This window comes from Prinia subflava, chromosome 2, assembly GCF_021018805.1.
Source record: "Prinia subflava isolate CZ2003 ecotype Zambia chromosome 2, Cam_Psub_1.2, whole genome shotgun sequence".
In the NCBI taxonomy this organism is placed as follows: domain Eukaryota; kingdom Metazoa; phylum Chordata; class Aves; order Passeriformes; family Cisticolidae; genus Prinia; species Prinia subflava.
The window spans coordinates 113728746-113750654 of NC_086248.1; the positions used below are offsets into that span (position 1 = coordinate 113728746).

The following is a 21909-nucleotide window of genomic DNA, read 5'->3' on the forward strand; positions in this document are numbered from 1 at the left end:
TGCCGGGCTGCGGAGCCCGGACAGCAGCGTCCGACCACAACGCGGTCACACGCCGAAAATGGCGGAGCGGCCAACTACCGCGGCTTAAGTAACCTCGGCCCCGCCCCGCGCAGGCGCCCTGGCTCCCCGCACACCTGAGCCGGGCCCGGGCCCCGCCCCTGAGGCCCCGCCCCCAGGACAGCCCGGCCCCGCCTCCTGCCTCGCGCCTAAGCCCCGCCCTCGGGCCCCGCCTCACACGGCCCCGCCCCGCCCGGGTTGTAGGCGGGACCATCGCCCGAGGCCCCGCCCCTCTCCTCCGGGCCGGCCCCGCCCCTCTCCCCCGGGCCGGCCCCGCCCCTCTCCCCCGGGCCGGCCCCGCCCCTCTCCCCCGGGCCGGTCCCCCCTCACACCGGAGCCGAGCCCGGGCTGCTCCCGGGCTGGGCGGAGCCCGCGGCGCTGAGGCGGAGCCGGGAGTGGGACCGGGGGTTTCTCGTTCGGCTCCTCTCGGTGTCGGCTGGGGGTCCCGAGAGCAGCCGCCTCTCCCCCGGCGGGCGGGCTGTGCGTCTGGGGGCCGGAGCCCCGGGGCGGCGTTGGGGCCGGGACCGGGATGGCGGCGGGCGGCAGGAGCCGCTCCGGGCCGGGCACTGGGGCCGAGCCGCTCCTGCTCCGCCCGCAGCCGGGGCTGTGCTGGGGCATTGGGGAGAAATAAATCTGTGGCACAGCTCATTTCCTCTCCCAGCTTGGCTTCTGTGTGATCGTCTGCGACTCCACCTGCTCCCATGGGCTTTTCAACCCGTGCAGCTGGAATGACCTGCCCGCTTCTAAGCACGACAAAGGGAACGGGAGAGCTCTCTGCATCAGGCAGTGGAGCCTCTCTGCAGTGTCCCAAAGGTGCAGCAGTGCCCAGCATCTCTGGCTGCAATTTGAGGCGTCCCAGCGTAGCCCCTCTCTAGTGTTCCTCTGGAGCTGACACTTCCCAGCCTCCCTGACCAGGGTTCGGGGGTCCCAGCACAGGCCCCTGGCACATCCCGCTGCTTCTTCAAGTCCTGTTGAACCAGGAGGATTTTTGGGTGGTAGAGGCCCCCAAAGCCAGCAGAACTGGCCTAAACCCCTTTTTGGGGAAATCTCTCTTCTTTCTTCCTCACCAAATTCCCACTGTCAAAACCCAGCCTGAGGCTCAGCTCCCCATCCCCTCAATCCCTCCAAGGAATTGGGCTTGGATTTCCCAATCCAGCAGAGTGGGAATGCTGCTGTCCTTACTGGATATCCAAATTGCAGTAATTGCTTAAGAAATAATTGAAAGACATTAAAGGAATGAAGAGAAATTAAATCAGAGCTGCCAGCCCCAAGGGCCATCCAAGGGATGCTCAAACCCCTTATCAATGATATGCTTTAATTAAACAACTCAAACCAAGTAATATCACATTGATACAGAAAGGTTCTTTTTCAATGACTTATAGATAAGATTGCAGAAGGTAAAACCCTTCCAAAGCCGGAAACTCTTTTAAGAGATATGCAGGGCACAGCTGCAGAGAGTGTCGTGGGATTCAGGGAAAAAACCCAAAGTTTTCAGTCTTTACTGTCTTCCACTGGGTTGTCATTGACAGCAAACACGGCTTCAGCCTCGGGAAGACACGGAGAGTCAGAGATTGTGCAGATCCTGGTCTCACCTCAGCCCTTCAGCAGGTACAGTCTGCAAGGAGAGAGAAGAAAATGGGTCAGAATGGACAGCCTGCTTCCAGAAAACCATCCCGATTCAGAAAGCATTAAGTAGAGCTGTAACAATCTCCCCAAGGTCCATTTCCCTGCCCACTGAGGGCTCTAAGTTGAAGCACAGGCTGGACCTGCCGTGGGCAGACTTGCAAAGCCCACAAGTAAAAGCTACTGGGCCAATTCCATTAAACATTCCAAAATCAGGCTCCTGGGATGCGACCATCTCTTCTCTCACCTTCAAACATCCAGCAGGAGCTCTCTTGCAGTTGAGCAGCATTCAAAAACTTGTTAGAGCGGAAACTGCCTCACAAATTACACTGGAGTAATGTAGGCTCCTCTGGCAGGTATGTCAATAACAAAATGGTGTAGTTACCTGAACAGAAAGGGATGTAAGACCCATTACTACGGGCTAAACTGGAGCACTACTTCAAACTGGGGCAGTGAAGATGGAGGGTAGGAGCTTTTCTAAGAGATGCGGTGCCTACCAGTGGGGCAGAGTGGGGAAATTCATTCTGAGTTCTTGGAGAAAACTTCAAATCTCACAGTAAGTAAGTAAGTGCTAAGTAGTGTTAGGTAACAAAAAAACCACAAACAAATCCCAAACCCAAAGAAAGGGCTCAAACCTGATCTCATCCATTCGATTCTCTCCTCGCTCCTTTCATCCTGTGAAAGCTCACCTGGCTCTAACATTCTCTGTCCACACAGTAACTCTTTCCACCCTTGGTCAGTGTCAGAGCCACACACTCAGCTTTGGCTGGACAACCTTCAGCTTCCACAGTCCACTTCCTCAGACTGTTCATTCCCAACTCTTCCTACCTGCAGTCACAAGATTTTAGTAGAGCAAAACATCAACCTGATTTACCATGATTCATTTATGATTAATATTTCAAGATAAAGTTACAGCAAAAGCATTAAGTCCATTTCCACAGGAGGCAGAAGAAACATGGCTAAAAATGGCATGAAGATCTGGAGAAGTGAATCAGAACGAACTAGAAACAACTTATCAAATTTCTGAGACAGCAAGAGGAACCTAATGCTGTGCTTGATAAACAGAAAATGCTAAGGACCAAGAAAACTGAAGGAAAAGTTGCTATAAGTCTTGCAGAGCACAAGACAGCAATTACAGGAAGCAGTCCTGTACATGTTACAATGCACTGAATGCTCTGGGAGATGTAACAGGAGCACCCTCAGTGCCATGCCTGGTGAGTGCAGTGGAGCTGGCAGGCTGACCCACAAACATTCTGCACTTACCTTTCAACAGAGTCAGTACGGACACAGAACAAATCCCTCTTGCAGTCGAGATGCCTTGAGGCGTGCCTGTATCTTCTGCCAAGGGTCCTGGAGCAGCCAGAGCAGAGTAGGGTTTCTACCATGCTGCAAGCAAGGAATAACATTTATTCAGAAGAAAATAAAAGGAGGCATCTCTCCCCATCCCTTTTCTTAAAAATAAAAAAAATAAAGAAATCATGCATTAGAATTTTTTTAACCTTTCATTCATGCTTTACACAGTATAAATGATGAGCACTCATCTTTTAGCCTGAATTTGCATCAGCTCCTCAGGCTGGCTGGCCTCAGCAAGACCAAGACCATCAGAATCGCTGAATTGTGGAAGGGGCCTTCAAGCTCAGCCCATTCCACCCCCGGCCCTGGGCAGGGACAGCTTCCACTATCCCAGGGTGTTCCAAGCCCCGTCCAACCTGGCCTTGGGCACTTCCAGGGACACAGGGGCAGCCACAGCTTCTCTGGGGAACCTGTACCACGGCCTCACCACCCTCGCAGGGAAAGATTTCTTCCTGACATTTAATCTAAAGCTGCCTCCCTTGTCCATCACTACATGTCCCTGTGAGAAATCCCTCTCCCTTAGGCCATACGCGGCTTGTACAGCCCACCCCAGATAAGTGCTCCAGGGGCTCTCGGGCCACACGAGCGCTCCGGGCCCTTTGCCGGTCCCCAGCGCCGGGAACCCCGACTCCCCCGGGACTGTGTCCAGCCAGGCCCGGCCCTCACCATCCGCACTCTCCGGGGAGCTCGGAGCCCTTCCGCCCCGGGTCCGCGGCGACGCTGGCGGCCGCAGCTGCGGCGGGAGGCAGGGCAGGAGGCACGGCGGCAGCGACCGCGGCGGCACGGGGGTGGCAGCGCTGGTACTCACTGCGCAGCAGGATGGGACCGCTGTCCTCGGCACTGAACCCCAGGGGCGGGTGTCGCCCACGGGGCGCCCGCAGCCAGCGCACATGAACACCATGGGCGTGGGGGCCGCGTCCGCCCGCCGCTCCTGCTGCTGCTGGGCCCGGTCGGCGCCCGGCTGCAGCAGCGACAGCGAGCGCTCCAGCTCCGGGCACAGCGCCATCGCGTCCCGGCCGCCCGCCCGCCGACCGGCCGGCAGAGAGCCCGACAGCGCCTTGGAATCGCCCGCCGAGAAGGCGGCAGTGACGGCGGACACCGCCCCGGGACCGCCCCGGAACTGCTCCCGTTTTTTCTTTTTTTTTTTTGGCTTCCTTCTGTCAAACAAAGAGGAAAGATGTCTTGAATACATAGAGTCGTACCCGGCCTGCCGCGGCGTGTTTCGGCGGAGATCGTTCGGTGCGGCCGAAGGCGGCTACGTTCGGTTCGATGCCGTTCCAGTCGGCTAAACGCGTCTGGGTTCGGCTGTTCTCGGCTAACTTCGGCTACTTCCGTCTGTTCGGCTAAACTCGGCTATTTTCGGCTGTTCGGCTAAACTCGTCTATTTTCGGCAATACTCGTCTATTTTCGGCAATACTCGGATATTTTCGGCTGTTCGGCTATTTTCGGCGATACTCGGCTATTTTCGGCGATACTCGGCTATTTTCGGCTGTTCGGCTATTTTCGGCAAACTTCGGCTATTTCCGCCTGTTCGGAAATCCTCGGCTATTTTCGGCTATTCGGCTACACTCGGCTCTAATCGTCTCCCGAAATTCAATACATAGCACAGGGAATGTGCAGTTCTGGTTTTCCCCTGTGCAGTTTTTGTACAAAGGACCTGGGCACAGCACGCAGTCGTGAGTCAATCCCATAAATCCTGGTCTACACTTTAAAGGTTCTCATTCTGGCACTGCATGTTTGCGGATCTGGGCTGTCACGCTTAGCTACCCTCATGGCCACACTCAAGAACAATTTATCAGATTTCACAGAGAAGTCCCATAAAACTCACGTAGGAGATGAGAGAAGCTCCCGAAGGCTGGAGCAACACAGCCCACACACAGAGTAAGGTACAGGCATCACTCCGAAGTGACAAAGTATCCCTTCTGCCCACAGTCCCGCCGTGTCCCACCGTCCGCACGCTCGGGCTGCAGCCTGCTGGACCCCGAGGCGTTCGGGGCCGGTGTCACCGGGTGTCGCTGCCGGCAGCGCCGCCTCCCCCGGCGCGGCCGATCTGCGCCGCCGCTCTGCGGCACGGGCGGGGCGGGGCGGGCTCCGCGCTCCGCCCGTGCCGGGCCGCGATGGCGGTGGCCGTGCTGCGGCCGCTGGACGCGCCGCCGGCCGAGCTGTGGCCGGCCGAGCTGTGGCCGGCCTCGGCGCTGCTGCTGGCGCCGGCGGGGCTGTGCGCGGCGCTGCGCGGGCGGGGCGGCGCGCTGGTGCTGGCGGTGCGGCCGGCGGGGCGCGGCGGGGCGCAGCCGGTGCTGCTGAGCGCCGTGGCGCTGGAGGCGGGCGGGCGGCGCGGCGCGGAGCTGTGGCTGCGCGGGGCGCTGCTGCGGCGGCTGGGGCTGGCGGCGGGCCGCAGGGTGGCCGTGTGGCCCGTGCGGCGCCCGCCGGCGCTGGCCTGGGTGCTGCTGGGCGCGGCGGGGCGGGCGGGGCGGCCGGCGGACGGCGCGGTGCTGGCGCGGCGGGGCGAGGCGCTGCCGGGGCCGGGCCCCGGGCCGGGCCCGCTGGTGCTGGAGGCGCGCCCGGCGCTCCAGGGGTTGCTGGGCGGCGGGACGCGCACGGCCCTGGCGCCCCCGCCGCCCGCCCCGCCGGGCGCCGCCCGCGGCCGCCCCCCGCCGGCCGCCGCGCCGCCCCTCGTGTCCCGCTTCGCCGCCGCCGCCGCCGGCCCGCGGCTGCGGGCGGTGCGCGGCGGGGCGGGCGGCGGCGGGGCCGAGGTGTGGGTGAGCCGGCGCGGGCTGCTGGCGCTGGGGCTGTTCCAGGGCGAGTGGGTGCGGGTGGGCGCCGAGGGGGCGGCCCGGGAGCACCTGGCGGCGCTGCTGGCTCGGCCGCCGCCCTGGGAGTACCCGCGGGCCCGCCGCGGCCCGGCCGACGGCACCGCGCTGCTGGCCCCGGCCCTGGCCTTCAACCTGGGCTGCGAGCCCACCGCCGCCGCGCTCCTCCGCCTGCAGGTGAGCCGGGGCCCCGCAGCCCGGGGAGCGCCCGGCGGCGGCCGCGGCTCACGGCGCGCCCCGTCCCCTCCGCAGAGGTACGAGAGGAGCGGCGCCGCCGACGGGCAGGGCAGCCGGTCCGAGCTGTCGGTGCCCCCGTTCGCCAGGGAGCTGCACCTGGAGATCGTCCGCTCGCCGGCCTACAGCAGCCGGGGAAGCTACGACCGTGTGCTCTACAGGCACTTCGAGACGCCGCGGTGAGCTGTGCGGGCGGGCTCCGGGGATGGGCACATCCGCACCCCGGGGATGTGCCGTGGGGTTTTACAATATCCCCTTGCACCGTCCCCTCACGAGTGTGCTCTGCTTGTCCCGGCCTTCAGAAGCCGTGCCCAAGTCTCCTGCCTCACGATTCACTGTCCAGCGCCCAGGGCTCACAAATGCTGCCCAGAAACCTCCGCTGTGGGCCGTGTTTGTAATCCCAGTTTTCGGCTGAGTAGTCAGGAAACTGGATGTGTTGCCATCTTCTGACACCTGTGCCCGAGCATCTTTCATACGGCTGCCAAGGCCAAATGTTGGAATTATCGCCAGCTATTCCATAGCTAAAGTGGCAGTTCCATCTGAATGAGGCACTCCAGTGATGTTCATCTTGTATACCATTCCCAGAAGCCTCCCCTTAGCAGTCTGGATATGCCTGGTTCCATCCAGTGCACACCAAAACTTTCAGTGGCTACTGATAGTTGTGTTTACAGGCAAGGAGTGAGTCAGCGTGCTGGTTTGAAAGCAAAACCAGTGAGACTCCAAGCCAGAAATACAACTTAATATGAGAGAGAGGGGGAAAAAAAGTTTAAATGAAATAAAAGTAATAGCACAAAAGACCACTGACAGAATCAGAGCACAACCTGACACCCAGTTAGTAAGGGTGGTGGGAGCAGTCCAGATGAAGCGGTCTTGTTGAAGCAGTGATCCTGTGGAAAGTCTGGAAGCTCTTGTCCTCTGGGAATCCAGTGGAAACAGGCTCCCTTGGTGTTTGGGATTGCTGGTTTTATCCCGGTGGAAAGGCTTTGGCTCCTCCCACTCGGGGAAGCATCTCACAATGGAATAAAGTTACATTATCAGTCTGTGAGAGGCCTTCAATGGCCCATGCACAGGGATGTCCCTCAGAGGAGGATGGGTGGAAGAAGAGATAAGGAGGCCCTGCCTTATCTGCTATCAGGTGTCCCATTAACAGAAGGCATCCACCTCTTTCCACCCCTAGAGTTACAAGAGACAAAGAACAATATCTCCCAACCAGCTTCAACAAGTGAAAATAGAATACACATTTTTGGTTACATTTTCCAGCCCAAGACAGTCAGTACGAATAGTTACAATCTTTTGTGTAAAAACACTGGTGATGCAGGGCAGGGAGGGCACACAGCCAGAAGGATTTACTCTCTTTCACTGGTGAAGCTCTCTGGGTTTTTTGTAGGCTGGTCCAGGAGGGAGACATCCTGTGTGTTCCAACATTTGGAAATGCTGAGTTTATAGAACTAAATGCAGACAAGTTCCTAAGGTAGGTGTCAACAAACTTTGACTCTATTTTGGTACCAGAAGAGCAGAGATACTTTTGCACAGTGGACTCTCTTGAAATCAGTGTATTCCATTCTGCTCTGTCCCTGGATTTTAGTGTTTTACCTGTCTCATAGTACCCTGGGAAGAGGGAAATGGTTTTGTTGGATTAGGGAGGGCTGCAGCTAAGAGGGAGGCCTCCGTTGGCTCATTTGAATGGTCAGGAAGGGAAGGAAGGAAAAAAAAGGGAGAGCAATTGATGGGGATAAAGAGTAAGGAGGAAGGGGTGACCAGAGGGCAGTCAGAACCACATAAAGCAAAATGGGAGCTGGGCTCCTCAACTTGTGACAAACAGCAAAATGTGAATATAAGCCCTAGAAGTTCATGTTAGAAAAACTTTGTTTGGCCACCAATTCTGCCTTTTTTTTGGTTTTGCTCATGTGGCTTTGGATCAGTTATTCTAAATGAGAGAAGGAAGTCCCCTTTGTATCAGAGTAAGGGTGCTCGGAGTGGCATTCCCAACATTCTCTTGTGCATACTGCAAGAGAACAAGAGTATCTCTGCTTACCTGTAATTTTCAGCTGTCTTCTTGTTGACATCTATATTGTTCCTCCCTTCAAGATCTTGGCTAAGCAGTTCAGAGTGCTTGTTTTCCCCCTTAGGTGGCCAGAGCTTTATTTCAAGGTGAAGAAGGTCGCAGGCACGGCGGAGGGCGAGCAGTCCGAGGGTTACCTGGTGGACACCCAGAACACGTCTCTGTACCTGGTGAGATGTCTGAGGAGAGCAGGGAGAGGAGAGCCAAGCCTGAGCTTGCACTGTAGATGACAAATGCACCTGTGGGGGCCCGTGCCTCCTGACATTGGAAATGACATTTCAGGACAGGCTTTGTCACTTGGCACCGCTCCTCACTTGGGTGGTCTTTCTCCTTCCTCACAGGTGGGTTCAACCAACAGCGCTGTCCCGTCTGCCCCGGGCTGTGGCAGCAGTGAGTTCTGGAGCAGTCTGTCTCCTGCGGGGCTTTCCGACGCCGTGAGGCAGCTCTGCGATGCTCTCCGGCCTCACCTGCGGCGTGGGTGAGTTGGGATTCCGGGGGAGCCTGGGAGAGGCGGGATCATGGCCACAGGAGCGCTGTGTCTCTGCAGGCCCGGAGCCCTGCGCGGCGTGGGCAGCGCCCTCCTCTCGGGGCCCAGCGGCAGCGGGAAGCTGACGGCTGCCACAGCCGTGTGCAGCTGCCTCAACCTCCACCTCTTCAAGGTAATTCCTCCCGTGGCCAGTGGATTGCGGATTTACAACACACAGGGAATTACAGAAATGTCTTTCCAGTCAGCCCTGCCTGCGCCTGTGCTGCAGCCGTGACACGAGCCTGTCCGGAGCTGCCGTGTGCAGGTGCAGAGAAGTGAGGCACAAATGATGCTGAGATCTTCTTGGGCTGAGAGGGAAAAGAAAAGCAGCCCTTGCTTTCATGCTAGCACATGTACCACCCCGGCTCAAAATCTCCTGACATGTAAAACAGCTGCCCTGTGGCTGTTCACATTCACCACCACCCCTCTCCCAGGAGCAGCCAAATGGCAGGGGAAGTTCACTGGCGTTGGTTTCATGTGGAATATGAGAGAGTTGAGGCTGACTGTCAGTATTAAGAATCAGGTTTTATGTCAATGGCCCCATGAAAACTTCTGCTCCGCTCTCCATATGTGTAAAAAATCAGATCACATTTTATGAAACAAACTGAGAGTGGGTGCTGTGGCTCTGCAAACCCATGTCGTGACCCAGACTGAGTATCATGCGCAGTTCTGGTCTCCCCACCACAAAAACATGACACTGAATTGGAAAAATTTGGACAAGGACACTGGGTAAGATCAGGGGTCTAGACCAGTTTCTCTGTGGGGAAAAGCTGAATGAGTTCCTCAGCTTGAAAAAAACAAAGAATTTAGGAAGAGTTTGATACAAGTTTTTACAACATCTTTTTGAAAGACATTTTTCACAAGAGCTTGAGTGGTCAGCAGAGCACGGAAGGTGTTTACTTTTCTCTGTGCCAGCCTGTGACTGTCAGGGCAAGCTAGTGGGAGCAGGCAAGCTAAAGGAGATGTCTCTCTGTGTAGGTTAGAGTATTTGGATGACAAATCTACTGCTACAAAACCACATCTGACTGGGAAAAGCCCTTTTGATGCAAATGGTGGGTGCCTGGATGGCCAAAACGAGGTCTAGCACCTGTCCCTGTCCAACATAAAAGGTTCTAGGAACCAACACAGTCTTCACTGACCTGTTAAAATTGCTCTTGTCCTCCAGCATTCCTCTTTTGTTCACTCTGACAGTCCAGATTATCCCACAGATGCTTTCATTTCCTTGAATCTGTAGAGATATATTTGCAAAAGTGAGAGGAAGTCACCTGGTGACTTTTCTAGGAGACTTCCTGAAATTCTGGAAGGATATGGAAGAAAAAGAAAAATGGAAAGAATAGGGCAGGAAGGTTCCTCTCTTTATGGAAGGAAATTGTGGGCTTGCTCCTTTTTTTGGTGGATATTTGTAGAGTAAACTCTTTTCCTATTCTTTTCTCTCCAAGTAAAGCTGTAACACTGGTGTACTGGTTGGAAAGCAAAACCAGTGAGACTCCAAGTCAGAAATACAACTTAATAGAGAGATAAGAAACAAATAACAAAAAACAAAAAAAAAAGGTAAAATAAAATAAAATAAGATAAATGCAATAGTACAAAGGACCACGGAGAGAGTTAGAATGCAAACCTGAGACCCTGTTGGTCAGGGTGTTGGAAGCAGTCCCAGATAAGTCCTCCCACAGTGACAGATGTGGCTCTGTTGGAGTAGAGATGATCCTCAAGGAAGGATCCAGTCTTCCTCTGGAATCCATTCCCAGGTGATGTCCCTCAGAGGAAGCTGGGTGGAGGAAGAGATAAGAAGACACTGCCTTATCTGGTGTTATCAGGTGTCCCATTAACAGAAGGCATCCACCCTCTTTCCCCCCCTAGAGGTACAAGAGATAAAGAACAATATCTCCCAACCGGCTTCAACAGATGAAATTAGAATACACATTTTTGGTTACATTTTCCAGCCCAAGACAACCAGGTCAGTGGAGCAGGTAGATAATGCCTTGGCCTGCTGCTGTGCAGCTCATCTGGACTTGATCCTTTGTGGTGCTGAGCCCAGACTTTTCTGTAGATGTGCCACAGCTCTCAGCCTCCAGTGCAGGATTGCAGGGATTTCACTGCACCTTGAAATCCATGTTTAGGATGTGCTTGGGAGCACTCTGTCACTGTCATGCCCTGTCAGGTGGCCTCAGGTTCTAGTGGGCTGTGTGCAAGGCTACAGCTCTGGTTTCAGCCTTGTGTGCTGCTTTTCAAGACTAACACACTGTTGAAGACAGAGATACTTTCTGTCCATCTTCTCCTGCCCCAGCTTTCACATCTCCCCTCCCTTTCTCACTGCCATTCCGCCTGCCCTTCCCCTTCTCTGACTGTCGTGTCTGCCATCCCACCAGGACACAGTAATTCTTCCCCACTCTAATCTCTACCACTTGATGATAGACAATTTTCTGTCCTTTCTCTCTGCCTTTTGGTACTTGCATACAGATCCTGCTGCCATGAGGCCTGCCACAGCCCTACTCCTACCCTAACTCCTGTTTTTAATGTAGTACATGGAGCACAGGAGTTCCTCTGCTCTGTGTCCCTGTCCTTCCCCTTTAGGGAGCTGCTCTCCCTGCTCCAGGCTGCCTTTTCTGAGGGTGAAACTCAGGGAATCCCGGAGATGGTTTGGGTCTCCCTGGACAGCCTGGCAGCACCAGGAGGCAGCACTGCCTGTTCCCAGGCTGCTGTTCAAGGCTCACCACTCACCTCTCCCCGTGGATGACTTCATCAAGTGTTTGCTTTGTACACAGTGTCTGGGCCTGCCCCCAAACACCCGTCACCTTTACCTCCCTCCTGCACTTTGAGCCCGTCTGGCGCTGGCTGAGCGGTTTCCTGGGCCTCCTCCTCTACTCACTGCTCTGTTCTGCAGGATGCCGTGTTCTCCCAGTCTTCCACAGCTCTCACCTCCCTCCCAGCTTAGGCTGCTGAGCTGTGACCTCCACTGTATTGATTTCTCTGGTCCCTTTGCCTCACCTTCTTCAGAGTAAGACCCTCCTGCCCACCCCCCCTCCTGCAGAGAAGCACAAAGCAGCCCCCTCTCCCTGCCAAGGCATCCTGAGCGTGCCTGTTGGAATGCCTGACTGTGTCTGTGGGAAACAGGGGGTTTGGTCTCCTGTGAGCCGGGAATTGCCTGTGGGAAGCTCTCTGGAATGCTGTTCCGGCCCCAGCTGTCGGTGCTGCAGCTGTGCCGTGTGTGGCAGGTGGATTGCGTCGCTCTGTGCGGCGACACCAGCGCAGCCACGGAGGAGAAGGTGCGGGCGGCCTTCAGCCAGGCCCAGCAGTACCAGCCCTGCGTGCTCCTGCTCAAGGACATCGAGGTGCTGGGCAGGGACCGGGACGGGCTCGCAGAGGACGCCAGGGTCATCGCTGCTCTCAGGCGGCTGCTCCTGGACAGAGACCCAGCGCTGAGGTAGGGACCCCGCGCCTCTGCTGTGGGCACCCGAGGTAATTGTTTGCTTCTGCTGTGGGGCAGTGAGCTGGCACGAGTGATGGCAGAGTGAGAGGGCACTTCCACAGAGCTGAGACCGTGCACGGCCCCTTCCTCTCCACAGCCACCCTGTCCTGGTGATTGGCACAACCTGCAAGCCCCAGAGCGTTCCCACGGACGTGCAGACCGCTTTCCTTCACGAGGTGAAGATCGAAGCCCCTTCGGAGGAGCAGAGGAGGCTGATGCTGAGCACGCTGACTGCCAGCCTGCCTCTGGGCAGAGAAGTGAGCCTGGCCAAGCTGGCCCGCAGGACTGCTGTGAGTACAACCACAGCAGCGTGTGCAGATGGGCAAGCTGGGAGTGCTGGGCCCATCTCCCCTAGCTGGCCTTGGAGAAAGGGGGTAATTCCCACAGCCCAGACAATTTCTTCAGTGGTTAATCCTGGTGCTCAGATGCTCAGACATCAGCTTTTCAATACAGATTTCTAGTCCCTGTGGGCTCCACACCTTTTGCAGAGGTGTTGGCTGATGTTCAGCTCTGCTAATTTAAAAAAAAAAAAAAAATGAAGCTAGAGCCTTCACCCAGAGGCTCAAGGAACAGGGAATTTTCCCCCATGCTTTTAATGACCTAGGTGTAGCTGTGGTCAGGGACTGGACTGATGCTCTTTGTTTCTACATTCACAGGGATTTGTGCTGGGAGATTTCTGTGCCTTGCTGTCCCACAGCAGCCGGGCTGCTTGCACCCGCATCCAGGCCTTGAGGTAGCACAGGGAAGGGGGCAGGGGCTGCAGCCAGTCCTGGGGCAGAGCCTGACTCCTTTCCCTTTCTCTCCTCACCAGTTTTCCAGGTGGACTGAGCGAAGAAGCGGAGAGGGATTTTTGCGCTGCCGGGTTCCCGGTGCTGGAGGAGGATTTCAGTGCTGCCCTGGACCAGCTGCACGACGCCCACTCGCAGGCAGTGGGAGCCCCCAAGGTGGGATGCTGGGGCACAGGCTGGGGCTGGGCTCTGCAGGGCTCCTGGCTCGAGGTGCCCATCGCAGACCTCGCAGGGCTGTGCTCTGACACGTCGCTTCCTGCCCTGTCCTTCCATGTATTCCCCAGCTTTCAGTGAGAAACAGTCCTCTGGACTTTCCCCCATCCATTTTCATCCTCTTGGCTTGGGATTTGTCAGGGAAGCTCGTGCAGTGCTAATTGCAGACCAGTTAATTGGCTGGTGCTCAGGGGTGCCAGCTGTGCAGCTCAGCCTCCTGGGGGTGCAAAGGCTGAGATGTCCCCAGGCACCTGGCCTGGGGGAACAGAGGCTGTGGCACAGGCTGCGGAGGGAGTTTCTCTGCAAGTGTCATCAGTCTTAGACCTGATCCTTGGCTTTGGATGCTGCTGGAGCTGGCACGGACTTTTCTGACAGGCAGCTTGAAGAACTTGGGGTTTCCTCAGGGCAAGTGACATGGAGAGCCAGAGCAAACCAGCAGCCAGCTTCTCAGGAGGGGTGTGATCTGCCTCTGGCACCCAGGGAAGCAGCATTTGGGGCAACAGGTTGAGCTGGGTGTCTGGGTTTGCAAAGACAGGTGTCTGTCACTGAAAACTGGAGTCTCCCTTGGACTGGAGAATGTAAAACCCCCTCCCTCCAAATTATTACAATTTTGCAATTAGGAGCTTGCAGGCAAAAATAGGGTAATAGGAGTAATAGTTTTTTACTAGGAATAATAAAAATGCAAATGCAGTAATAATAATAATAATAATAATAAGCAATCAAACAAACAAAAACTCTTAGAGAACCCTGACGGAGTCAGGAATACTACCTGGCATCCTTTTGGAAGCAGTCCAAATAAATCCTCCTGGAGTGACAGATGTGGTTCTGTTGGAGTAGAGGTGATCCTGTAGCAGCAGTGAGATGAGTCCAGTCTTCCTCTGAGAATCCTGTGGAAAAGAGGATTGATTGGGGGGTCCCTGTGTCCCCATTTTATCCGGGTAGGGAATGGTTGGCTCCTCCCCACTGGGTAGAGCATCTCCCAATGGATTGAGGTGATGTTATCAGTCATGTGAGAGCCTTAAATGGCCCCTGCACAGGTGAGGTCCCTCAGAGGAGGATGGGTGGAGGAAGAGATAATGCACTGCCTTACCTGCTGTTATCAGGTGTCCCATTAACAGAAGGCATCCACCTCTTTCCACCCCTAGAGTTACAAGAGATAAAGAACATTGGCTTCAACAGATGAAAATAGAATACACATTTTTGGTTACATTTTTTCAACCCAAGACACTGGGTAAAGTGGTGTTAGCACCAAGGAAATTACCAGAACCTCTTTTCCATGCCCGTGAGTGCAAACACTGAGTTCAGCACAGGACAGGAAGCCTTGGCCTTGGAGCAGTTCCTCTGGCACCTTCCCCAGCTGCCCACTTCATTCATGGAGTGAGCTCTGTCTTGTTTGCCAAGGTTGCTGTAAGACAAATAAGCACAGAGCATGCTCAGCAGTGAGCTGTGTGAATGGGAGTTAATTTTGTTTGTATTTTACACTCCTTTATTGATTTCTTAGTAATTGGTTGTGGTCAGGAAGCCCATTAGCAGACCTGGATACTCTCAACACACATCACTTTCAGTTCCCTGCCTGCCCTTTCTGGTTACAAGACATTGGTCTGCACTTACAGCCTGAGCCTGCAGGGGAGAACTGATTCCAAGCCTCCACCTGTTACCAGTGTCTGCACCGTGTCTTAGACTTACCATGTGCTCCCCTGACAACAACCCCACTGCAGTTTGCCAGCTCCTGTGCTCATGTCTGTGGACTTCTTTCTGCTGAGGCAGGATGAGCAAAAGTGCAGACGGGAGGGCAGCTCTTCCATTCATTGTCACTGCAGAAGAAGGGCCTGTGACCTTTTGCTTTAAAAGTTGGGGTTTTTTCTGAAAACCCTTATTTTGTTTGACCTAATTTTCCTGGTGGACAGCTAAAGAAATAAAAAGATAACATCATCTCCAGCAGTGAGGGAAGGAGATGCAAATTGGCTGAGGGGAAAAGAATTTTGCCCTAAGCTATTTTTAAACTCCCCACTTGTGCGGCACCAACAGCCAGCAGGTGGGGGAAGTGTGGGGCTTTGCTTTCTCTGCGTGTTCCCAGGAGCTGCTCTGCCTCAGGAGGATGTCACACAGGCTGTGGCACTCCAGCTATTCCTAAAGCCTTCAGCAGAGCAGCAGCAGCAGCAGCGTGCTCTGGGATAGTTTTACTCAGCACAAAATAACCCAGGGGGCACTGGCTCACCTGGCTCAGGTTTGGTGTCTCTGTTCTCCGTGACCCCTCCTGTCTGCAGCTGACCCCATCCCTATCTCTTCTCGTGAGCATACATGGACTTTGTTCTTGCTCCCCCCTTTTGAGAGCAGGGAGTGCTGCATGCCCTGTCCTGCAGGATGTCTGTCCCTCACATCCTCCTTGCCATCACAGAGGTCCTGGCAGCCCGGGTTCTGTCCCTCTGCAAGGTGTGAAGCCCTTGCACAGTCTCAGCCCTATGGGGGACAGGGTGCCCTGGACACAAGTCACTCACAGTTGCAAGATCCAGATTTCTTTTCTCTTTTTTTTTTTCTTTTCTTACTTTTACCTTTCCTCATGCATCCCAAAGGCTGTCTGCAGCAAGGCTCTCCCCTCAAAGCTGCAGGGGCAGTGGGGGCTTGGAGATGAAGTGCCCTGTGCGAGTGCAGCGTGCCTGGGGACGTGTTTGTAGTTTGTTTTCTCCGTTGCAAAGCTCAGAAGAGGGGAAATGTGGACACTGGATACTGCAGCTGCCCAGGCACGCCTGGGGCTCAGGAATGAGTCCTGACAAGGGTTCTCCTGTCTTGGCAGATCCCCTCAGTGTCCTGGCAGGACGTTGGCGGGCTGCAGGAGGTGAAGAAGGAGATCCTGGACACCATCCAGCTGCCCTTGGAGCACCCAGAGCTGCTGTCACTGGGTCTGTGCCGCTCTGGCCTGCTGCTGTACGGGCCTCCGGGCACAGGGAAGACCTTGCTGGCAAAAGCTGTGGCAACAACGTGTGCCATGACATTCCTTAGGTGAGGAGTGGGGTGGGGGTGTCCACACAGTGTCCTCTCCTGCTGGCAGGGGATGGGTGTCCTCTGACTGCCTCTCCTCCCTGCCCCACAGCGTCAAAGGGCCGGAGCTCATCAACATGTACGTGGGGCAGAGCGAGGAGAACGTGCGCCATGGTGAGGGCTGCAGCCTGCTCCTGCACGGGGGGACGGGGCTGCTCTGCACTGCTGCAGGCAGGGAGGCAGTGCCTAAACCCCCTCCCCACTCCCACCCACAGCTCTCAGCACAGGCTTGAACCCAGCTGTCTCCTACAGTGGGTTCCCTGCTCCCCGCAGCTTCCCCTCGTGCTCTCTCTGCTCCTGTTGCTCGTGTCCCTGGTGTTCCTGGTGGGACAGCAGCCCCTCCGAGGCACAGCTGAGCCTCAGGGCCCGTCCTGCTGCCTGCCCCAGTCTGTTGAGTCACTCAGGCAGGAGCAGTTGGTGGTGGTGATACAGTGGGCATCTGGTTGGCATCCACAGCTCTTCCCTGCTGGGAATGGAGCAGGTCCTGTTGCTGTCGACAGCTCCTCCACGCCTGTTTCACCTTCTGTGCTGTCTCCTCGCAGTGTTTGCCAGAGCCAGGGCAGCTGCTCCCTGCATTATCTTCTTTGATGAACTGGATTCCCTGGCCCCCAGTCGTGGGCGAAGTGGAGATTCAGGGGGTGTCATGGACAGGTGAGTGGGCATCAGGTGTCCTTGGGAGAGCAGGGTTCCTGCCTCAGCTCCAGCCAGCGCATGAGATTGCCCTGAAAGGCAGAGTCCATTCCACTTTTCTTTCTCTGGTTTTCCCCCTCTCTGCGCCCTTAAGCTCTCAGCACAGCCTGTCTCTCCTCTCTGAGCATTAGTACTGCTGTTTGCATTGCCTCAGGTTCCCGATTGCCCAAGCTAGTTGTGCAAACATTTGGTTAAGACAGTCTCTTCCATCTGCTTCTGTGGCTGCCAAGTGCTCCCTTTGGCCTCTCCAAGGTCATCCTTCACACCCCTGCTGTGCTGTCCTCCTATTAGCTGCTGGTTTCCCTGTGGTGGGAAACCCTTCAGCTGCTTCCTATAAGCAAAGTGTGTACACCTTAGAGATACTCAGAAACAGAGTTATTTTCCTCGGGCCTCCTCTGCTCTTCTGCTAAGCTGGCAGTCCCCATCCATTCTTCCTCTCTGAAGAACTGTCTGGGGTTTGGACTGCTATGCAGTGAGCCCATGTGCTTGCTGGCTGTGCTGGAGAAGTCTGGATGGCTGGGGAAGGGCTCCTCAGGGACGAGAAACAGGAGCTGAAGTCCGAGAAATGCACCTGCCACTGGCCTCACTTCTTCCTTTTTCCATTGGTGGCTGAGGGAGACAAAGGGTGACTTGCCAAGGCCTAGTTCTAAGTGTCCTGCCTTGCTCCCTGCAGAGTTGTCTCACAGCTCCTGGCAGAGCTTGATGGCCTTCACTCCACCAGAGAGGTGTTTGTCATTGGAGCCACGAACAGGCCCGACCTCCTGGACCCAGCTCTGCTCCGGCCGGGCAGGTACGTCTCACCCACCCTGCCTCACCCAGGGGTGTTCCCTGAGCTCCCCAGGCCCTGGTGGGCAGGACTGTGTCCCCCCCACGTTCCCTCCACAGAGATTGTTCGTGAAGGGCCCTGGCTCACAGGAGGCCGAGAGGAGCTGTGGCTGAGGCAGCAGTGTCAGACCCCACGTCTTGCTGCCCCCAGCACTGTGGTCACTGCCCCAGCAGCACGGCAGGGCATTGAGGGACCTGCTGGTGCACCAAGCAGTGGCAGGAATTGGTGCCCTTTCTGCACAGCTGCCCCCCAGCCAGTCCTCAAGACTTACTTGTCCTGGGGCAGCACTTGGTGTCTGCAGTGGTTGGACCCTGTGTGGTTCCTGTCAGTCCATTTCCCCAGCCTGCACTGTCCCTCCATAGAGCAGCCCTGCCCTCCAGCACGTCGGCTGCTCCAGGCTCTGAATCATCCACAGAGCAAAGGCAGCTGTCCCAGGGCCACCCCTCAGCTCCAGCGCACAGGGCTGAGCACTTGTGGCAGGTTTGCTGTGGCCTGTCTCAGCTGTCCTCCCTCTGCTGCCAGGTTTGACAAGCTGGTCTACGTGGGCGTCAGTGAGGACCGCGAGTCGCAGCTGCAGGTGCTGAGCGCCGTCAGCAGGAGGTGAGCGACTCCCACCACCCTGGGCAGGTCCCAGCCCTCCTGGGCAGGTCCCGGCCCTCCTGGGCAGGTCCCGGCCCTCCTGGGCAGGTCACGGCCCTCCTGGGGCCGATGCTCACCCTGCTCCAGCTCGGCTCTGAGCCCTGCTGAGCTCCGGAGGTCGCTGAGCCAGCGGGGAGGGCAGGAGGGCAGAGCAATTTCCAGAAGCTGAACTGCGACTGGTTTTCCGGAAGATGGGCAAAGCTCAGCCTGCCTGTCCAAGTGGAGGGGTAGTAGAGTTTTCCAGCCACTGTGCTCTTCTTAAGGATCTCAGGCAGATCCTAATGGTGTAGTGAGACTGCAGTGCAGCTGCAGGACAGGAGTTCCCATCTGATTCCTGCCAGAGTTCCCCTGCTGTTTGCCAATCCAAGCGTGACGGCAGCTCCCTTCACCTCTTTGCCTCTCCTCCTGTGGTGCTCAGGGGTGTTCAGGCTGTGCTCTGTGTCTCTTCCCAATCACTGGCTGTGTGGGATCACTGAGCAGCAGGGTTTGGCTGCTTTCCAGCTGCTCTGAGCTCCTGAGAGCATCTCTGGAGGGAGAAAAGCAAGCCCTGCAATTCAGGTGCAGGGTACCACCCACCACAGCTGGGTGAGTGGCTGTGACTGCCTCTGCAGGGACTCTGTCCTGGATAGCTGTGATCACCCCTGCCTGTGACCATGAGTTAGCAGGAGAGGTGAGGACGTGGGCTGGCTGCAAGCAGCTTGTCACACCCCGTGTCGTGGCCACCATGCCCTCCAGCAGCTGCTGAAGGAGGCTCACTGTCTGCAGCGTGGCTCTGATGGGATGGTTTGGTGTTACAGTGGTTTGTGCACTGTCATTAAACATGTTCTCATCCAACCCTGGCCGTAGGTTGTTCCCAGGCATGTGCAGCATTTAATTTATCTAGGTGAGAAGTCAAACACCGATGGCATAAACAGATGGTGTTCTTGAGAGTTCATCCTGCACCATGGCTCCAAGGCTACTCCCTGCATCCTTTGTGCTTCCTAGCCTGGAACCAGAGAGGCCCAGAGAAGCTGTGGATGTCCCATCCCTGGATGTGTTCAAGGCCAGGCTGGATGGGGCTTGGAGCATCCTTGTCTAGTGGAAGGTGCCCCTGCCTACGGCAGGGGAGTTGGAACTGGATGATCTTTAAGATCCCTTCCAGCCCAGGCCATGCTGTGCTGTGCTGCTGTGATTCAAAGTTTCCTTTGATCCTGCTTAGCAGGAGAGAGGACCTTGCTGCAGGGATGTTTCAAAGAGAGGTGATTGTTGAGAAAAAACCCCAAACAGTAAAGCAAACTTGGTCCTTTTTTTTTTGAGCATACAGAGCACATGCTTCTGGAAATGGCTAAACATGGGTACTCTGCTTGTTCCTGCCCAGTCACAGTGGCTGCCACAGCTCTCCTGGTCTGTTTTTTCTTGGCTTTTACAGCTGTGTTTTTCTCTCTTGGCAGGTTTAAACTGGATCCTTCTGTGAATCTCACCACCGTCCTAGAAAAGTGCCCAGCCCAGCTGACAGGAGCAGACATCTATGCCCTGTGTTCAGATGCCATGATGTGTGCTGTCAAACGCAAGGTGGAGTGGATTGAGGAAGGTAGGAGCCCTGCCCTTACCTGTCCCAGTTGTTGGAGCAGCCCAGCACAAGGGCAGAGAGGAGAGTTAACCACTGCTGGAAGCTGGGCTGTGTGAGAAGATCCTCAGGAGGTTTGGGACCACAGTGCTGGGCTCTGGGTTCTTGCCAGGCAGGCAGTTTCTGCAGATGTGGTCATCTCCATCTCCCGTGCTTTGCCCCAGGGGGAAGGAGACAGACACAGGTTTTCCTTGCAGTCTTCGATGGCTGGAGAGGGGGCTTTTGGATCTTGGCAGCTGCCCCTGTTCTCAGCCCTTTGGTGTTGTTCCTCTCATGCAGGGCTGGATACCGAGAAGTCTGCTCTGATCCTGACCATGGAAGACTTTCTGCAGGCTGCTGCCAGGCTGCAGCCATCGGTCTCTGAGCAGGAGCTGCTCAGGTACAGGCTCATCCAGCAGAAGTTTTCAGCCTCCTAAAGCTCAGCAGAGCTGGGACTGGAGAACAGGCACAAACAGGCATCTGCTTGCTCTTCTCGGATGCCTCCCGGGCCCCCTTCTTTGGAGCCTGGGTGGAAATAGTGTCTGTGCAGTTTCCCAAGCCGAGGCCTGGTGAAGTGCTGCTCTGCTCATCCAGGAGGGTGGTGGGTTCTCTAAGGGTCCTCGCGTGTCAGCGGCGCGTTGTGGCTGCTGGGAACACAGCAGGGTGACTTCCTTGTGGGGACAAAGCCGTGGGCAGTGCAGCAGTGTCTTCAAGGCTGACAGGCCATTCATTGGCTCAGGCTGCACCTGGTTTGGCAGGAAGTGCAGGGCTGGAGCAGTTGTTTGTTGGGCTCTCAGCCCCAGCGAGAGGTGCTGGCCAGAGGGCAGCAGGACACAGGGCACTGCTGCTCCAGCTGGCCTGGACTTGACGTAGTCTCTGAATAAATACAGGTTTTTTAGCACTAGCTGTTCACTGCCTGACCTCAAGTTGTTGCTTCTGATGGTGTCTGTAGGCTCAGGAAGGTCCCTGCAAATTTTTGGGTGGGCTGGGTGGTGCAGAGAAATCATTGTCCTGCAGGCAGAGAGGGGAGCACTCCTGTGAACTAGACTGGGGCCACTCTCATGCTGCCAGAATAGCTGGAGCCCGTGGTGGCTGAGGAGACCTGAGGGAGAGGCGCTTGCTTGGCTGCTCCCTCTGCAGAAGGAGCCCAGTCCTTGCTGGAGGCACTGGGTGACAGGACGAGGCAATGGGAGCAAGCGGCAGCACAGAAATTCCCATTGGATAAGAGGAAAAACTTGTCATGGGGAGAAGAAGGGGAGCTTCAGCCTTGGAAATACTCAAGTCTTGTCTGGAGCAGCCTGGAGCTGCCTGGGCTGCTCTAATCTGTGCTAAGCACCGCTTGGCCCAGACCCCCTGAGGTCCTGTCTCACCTCCCTCCCCAGCCTCACAGCAGCTGCTGGCAGCATCACGTATCCCCTGCTTCCAGCCTTTTCCAAGGGTGCCCAACAAATGGCTCCCTGTGTTTGGCAGCTGCTGTGCCAGGTGCCTGCAGCTGCCCTCGGCCTTTGTGCAGCCCCAGGGGTTGCTGGTGCCAGGTTTTGCCCCACCTGCTGTAGGCACTGAGCCTGCTGACAGCTGGATCCCTGGGCCAAGCGTGGCTGAGGGCCTCCTCCCCCTGGAGCTCCTCTGCTACGGGCTGGTTCCAGAGCTGCTTCTGGCATTCCACGTGTGAGTCCCCAGCTGGTGCACACCTGGAGCCCTGTGGCTCCGGTGCCCGAGCGTGTTCAGGCAGGGCTGTCCCTGACCACACTGCTCCTGCTGGATCTGGGCACCACAGCTTCCCCAGGGTGGAGCTGGGGAGCTGCAGCCGCAGCAGAAGCTCTGCTGGAGGCTCCAGTGTGGAGCCTCCCTGCTCTGGGAGCTCCAGTGGGGGGTGGGTGCCCCTATATGGGGCCGAGGAGTGTCAAGAAAAGGAGCCAGCACCTGATTGGGAAGTGCAGGTGAAAAAAACAGGTTCCAGCACACTCTTGTGAGCGGTGCTGCAGGGACTCACCT

The 21909-nt window shown here is 56.3% G+C and overlaps 2 protein-coding genes across 8 annotated transcripts; one reads left to right on the forward strand and one right to left on the reverse strand.

Annotated features, from left to right (window-relative positions):
- Positions 1–1343: 1343 nt before the first annotated feature.
- Positions 1344–5035, reverse strand: LOC134547600 (uncharacterized). Of its 7 annotated transcripts, none has more exons than XM_063391735.1 (6): positions 4862–5035; positions 3700–4190; positions 2944–3066; positions 2370–2508; positions 1928–2065; positions 1344–1672 (listed from the first exon to the last, which is right to left on the reverse strand). In XM_063391735.1, exons 1-3 carry the CDS (start codon positions 4927–4929, stop codon positions 3059–3061), a joined length of 567 nt encoding a protein of 188 aa, XP_063247805.1. In that variant the 5' UTR covers positions 4930–5035; the 3' UTR covers positions 1344–1672; positions 1928–2065; positions 2370–2508; positions 2944–3058. The 7 variants fall into 7 exon arrangements, with proteins under 7 accessions (XP_063247805.1, XP_063247806.1, XP_063247810.1 ...); XM_063391736.1 differs by having other exon boundaries at positions 2316–2508; XM_063391740.1 differs by having other exon boundaries at positions 1928–2508; positions 3842–4190.
- Positions 5036–5150: 115 nt separating this feature from the next.
- Positions 5151–20818, forward strand: PEX6 (peroxisomal biogenesis factor 6). Its single transcript, XM_063391729.1, has 17 exons — positions 5151–6020; positions 6096–6256; positions 7465–7548; positions 8207–8309; positions 8481–8617; positions 8687–8798; positions 11881–12089; positions 12232–12424; positions 12791–12867; positions 12946–13078; positions 15930–16135; positions 16227–16288; positions 16717–16825; positions 17538–17654; positions 18213–18290; positions 19760–19899; positions 20215–20818. Exons 1-17 carry the CDS (start codon positions 5151–5153, stop codon positions 20349–20351), a joined length of 2928 nt encoding a protein of 975 aa, XP_063247799.1. The 3' UTR covers positions 20352–20818.
- Positions 20819–21909: the final 1091 nt, after the last annotated feature.